The sequence below is a fragment of the Triticum urartu genome, chromosome 7 (genome assembly GCF_003073215.2).
Source record: "Triticum urartu cultivar G1812 chromosome 7, Tu2.1, whole genome shotgun sequence".
In the NCBI taxonomy this organism is placed as follows: Eukaryota; Viridiplantae; Streptophyta; class Magnoliopsida; order Poales; family Poaceae; genus Triticum; species Triticum urartu.
Window position 1 is genome coordinate 273,891,480 of NC_053028.1, and position 4,226 is coordinate 273,895,705.

Below are 4,226 nucleotides of genomic sequence, written 5' to 3' on the forward strand. Positions count from 1 at the left end.
CGGTCTCGTTTGGATAGATCTTCGCAAGGACCGTTTCCCCAATGAGCGCAAGTACAAGCTACTACCGTGTGAGCCGATGGACCCTCTTCAAGGTGGTAGCACGCTAAAATGACAACGCCTACAAGATCGACATCCCACGTGCCAAGTACAATGTAAGGGACATCTTCACCGTCAAGGACTTGTCCCCATACCATGGTGATGAAGATCACGATCCGAGGACGGATCTCTCCCAAGGAGGGGGAGATGATAGGGAGCATCCTTCGATCATCCCCATGGACTCTCACCAACACATCAAGCACCACGTGGACCTATGATAAGAGCTCGAGCACGCGCCATTGAAACCGAGGTGAACTCACTCCTACTTGAGATCGATATGGATATGAATCGAACTTGGATGCCACCTCACCAAAACAAGCTATGTGTCATCAGGTACGAAGACAAACGCCACCAAGCAGCTAAGGGACACCCCAAAGGAGTAGGAGAAGGCCCCCAAGGCCACGAGGAAGGAGGAGCATAACAAGGTGAAGACAACACCTCCCAGGTGACCCCGTGCGCACGGGCCATCCGGACCCCGTGCCCACGAGCCTCCCAAAAGGCTTCTGTAGCCGAGACGCGCACCTCCGTGCGCACGACCCTCGTCCTGTAGCACCCCGTGCGCACGACCCGTCAGCATTCCGGCCGAAAAGCTCCTGTTTGGGCCTCCACTTCGTCCCCCTCCTCCACCTACCTATATATTCCGTACCTAGACCATTTGTTAGGGTTAGCAAAGTATATTTGAGATATTAAGAGAGCTTTGTTCATCTACCACTCCTTTTGGAGATCAAGACCTCCTAGGAGAAGACCTTTTAGATATTTCAATAGGAACTACATACAAATCCGTTCCTAAATACTCCCTCCATTCCACAATGTAGCGCTTCCTCTATCCTCGTGCTTCAATTTTGACCGTAAATTTAACTATCAAGACCGATTGCGGCGGGAGCAAAAATTATATCAGTGAATTCGTATTCGAAAGAAGTTTTTAATTATGTAACTTTTTCTCCCGCCGCAGTCGGTCTCGTTCGTTAAATTTATGGTCAAAGTTCGACCTCGGGAAGCGCGGGCGCACTATATTTTGGAATGGAGGGAGTATAAGACATTTTAGATATTTCAATATGAAACGCATATCGAGCAGAATAAGTGAATCTACATTTTTTTGCGGGAAAAAAATGAATATATATATTTGTATGTAGTTCCTATCGAAATATCTAAAAAAAGTCTTATATTTAGAAACGAAGAGAGTGGTATGGTATTTTTTTTAACTTTCGGTATTCTTGGTACTACCATAGTAGTTGATGAATAGATGGGAAGTTTTTCTTGCAAAGATAAAACAAAATATATCCGATATGGTACGCAAGCTACATATGTCAATGTTAGTAGTATATACTACACCACATACGCCTACACAACGGATCAGAAAACCAATTAATGTCCTTCCAACAAGATAAGAAAAGAGGACAATCGGATTTCTTGCTCCGCGACCTCTATTTGCTTCCTTATTATGGTAGTCGTGGACAGCTGTTGGCGTTGAAAGCTCTACGTGTGGCAGGGTCTGGGCAGCTGTTGTTGAAAGCTTTCCTTCGGGCACCCGCCAAAAAAAAAAAGCTTTCCTTCGGGCCGGCTCAGGACTTTTGACCGTGTCTTGACCAGCTGCACCCCGTGTTCTGCTCCTCCCTCCTATAAAAGTAGTACTCTCGCAAAAATTAGGTAGCAAGGGGGTCCAAATTAATCCAAAGAGACAGAAGCTAGGGATGGGTTCAGCTCCTTCGATCCAGGGTACCACCGGCGGCGCTGGTCGTGCCGTCGACCATGGTGGTGCCATAGGTAGTAAGGGAGTCGGAGGTCACCCAAAGAGACAGAAGCTAGGGGTGTGTTCAGCTCCTTCGACCCAGGGCACGGGGGCAGAAGTCGCTCCGTCCTTGGACGGTACCACCGGCGACGCAGATCTGGCCAAAAAGGCCGCCAAACGTGGTGGTGCCGTACGAGCCGACGCCGCCCCTTCCATCCTGGATTTTCACGCCTGTCAGGACCGCAAGTTCTTGGAGTCAGGGCCGTGTAGAGGTCTCGTTGTCAAGGCTTTGAAGTGCGCCGACGATGTCAAGACAGTTGAGAAAGACCCTCAGCTCTGCAACAAGGCTTTTCAAGCAATGTTCGGTTGCATGGACGACAACAAAGAGTATTAGACCTCTCTCAATGCATTGGTGCTAAGGGCATTTTCAGCCGTTCGGCCCCCCAGGCGCCTAAATAGAGCGGCCTGGGAGCGTGCCGGCGCTAGTTCGGCCCCTGGGGGCGACCTAGCTCCCAGTCACGCCCCCAAGCGCCGGCCCCAGGATGCGGGAAATTTAAAACTTGGTCGTTCCCGCCCTCAAAAGACGCCACAAATCCGGCGATCGGACGTAGTCTGGCGTTACAAAAAACAGAGCGTCGCACGCCGCAAGTTCGCGTGCATGATTCACTCGGCGGGGTCGGCTCCAGGCGTTGGCGGAGTCGGCGTGCTCGGGCTCGGCGGTGTCGGAGCTGCTTCGGTGCTGGGCTGTGTCGGCGCGGCTTCGGCACTGCTGGGCGGTGACGTAGAGGCGTCGTTCGGGCTTGGCGTCCGTGTGGTCGTGGGCGCGGGAGCTTGCGTCGTCGGCGTCGTCGGCGTTGCCGTCCGCATCTGATTCAGAATGAGGCCGCGCTCCGCCATGTACCACACCCTGAGCTCCTCGTCGTCGCTCTGGAGCATGTCCGCCCCGCCCATCAGAAAAGCCATGTCGGTGTTCCTCTTCTTCGCGGCGACGTTCGTCCGGAGCAGGTCGAGCTTGATGGCGCTGTTCTTCATCAGCGACGACCACCGCGCCTCGGTCTTCTCTTCACGTAGGACGGCCCGGGCCTGGGCGTCGGCGAGGCAATGCTCGATGGACTCCTGCACTCGCGCGGTTGCCGCGTCGGCGTTTTTCCCCTTCTTTGCCAATTTGTGGCCGTCCGGCCGCCCCTCACTCGCGCCCGGAGTCGTCGCGTTCGGCTTGTATGTCTCCTTGGCCTTGCCGAGGGCACGTCGGACTTCCGCCCACTTCTCGCACTTGTCAATGCGCTTGTAGACGTGGAGGTGCTTGAAGTCGGCGTCTTGGTTGTCGCCCCGATACATGGCGAACATACGCAGCAGCTGCGTGGAGGAACAAACAGTTGGCGGGCGGCGGGTGTAGCCGACGAAGATATGCGGGCGAACGGCGTGCGTACCTGATCCTCAACGCTGGCGCCGCTCTCCGGGCGAGCCGCGACCTCCTCGACGATTCCATGCCATTTGTTGCACGCCAACTGGATACGCCCCCAATGGTTCGCCATCGCCTTGGAGCCGCGCTGCATGTAGACGCCTTTGAAGTACGGGTCGACGAGCTTCCGCTCGTCGAACTCGGCCTTGATGCGGTCCCAGTACGTCTCCAAGCTCTGGTTCGCGCCGGTGGTCGGGTCGAGGCAGACAACTTTCCATGCTTCGGCGAGGCATTCCTCCTCCTTGGACGTCCACTTGATGCGCGGTTCGCCTGACCTAGCCGCCCGCTTCTTCTTCTTCTGGCGCCCCTTCATCGGAACAGGAGCCGGCTCCTCCTCCTCCTCCTCCTCCTCGTCCTCCTCCTCCTCCTCGGATTCCTGCGCTTCGTGCGCGTCCTCGCCGTAGACGTAGCCGAGCTCGGCCTCCATGTCACCGTTGAGATCCACTACCTCGTCCTGGGTGGCGAACCCGGGAGACGCGGCGGCCGCGGTCGATCCTATCGCGATGATGTCGTCCATGTCGGCTCCTGTGTCGTCGGCGTCGCCGAGGTGCGAGAAGGGCAGCGGACCACGTCGGAGATGGGGCGTCGGTGTGGACGCGTAGGCGGCGGGCGGCGAGTAGTTGTATGGAGGGTACTGCACGCCGATGAAGGCGGGTGAGGGTGTGCGCATCGCGGGGTGGCCATGGGGGAAGGTCACGTTTGGGTTGAACCCCCCGTGCGCGTCGCCGTCGGCGTAGCCGGGCGACGACGATCCCCATGGAGAGCCGACGCCTTGCTGTCCCCAGGGCGCGTACTGGGCGTGGCTGGCGGCGGGTGGATTCATCATCCCCGCGTGGTCGACCGATGAGGAAGACGCCGCCGCACGCGCCGCGTTGTCGCGGGCCTTCTTGGCAATGGCCCTGTTCCGCCGGTCGGTGGTGACTGCGTCGCGTCACTGAA

The 4,226-nt window shown here is 56.6% G+C and overlaps 1 protein-coding gene across 1 annotated transcript; it reads right to left on the reverse strand.

Annotated features, from left to right (window-relative positions):
• Positions 1 to 2,463: 2,463 nt before the first annotated feature.
• LOC125523912 lies at positions 2,464 to 3,961 on the reverse strand. The gene is made up of 2 exons (XM_048688978.1): positions 3,256 to 3,961; positions 2,464 to 3,181 (listed from the first exon to the last, which is right to left on the reverse strand). The coding sequence occupies exons 1-2, from the start codon at positions 3,955 to 3,957 to the stop codon at positions 2,489 to 2,491; spliced, it is 1,395 nt and encodes a 464-aa protein (XP_048544935.1). The 5' UTR covers positions 3,958 to 3,961; the 3' UTR covers positions 2,464 to 2,488.
• Between the last annotated feature and the right edge of the window lie 265 nt (positions 3,962 to 4,226).

Excerpts from the sequence above, each read along its gene's own strand:
- LOC125523912 (XM_048688978.1), bottom strand. The coding sequence starts at position 3,957 with ATGCGCACACCCTCACCCGCCTTCATCGGCGTGCAGTACCCTCCATAC. Across the intron at positions 3,182-3,255 it reads GCGCCAGCGTTGAGGATCAG|CTGCTGCGTATGTTCGCCAT; the intron begins GTACGCACGCCG and ends TCCTCCACGCAG.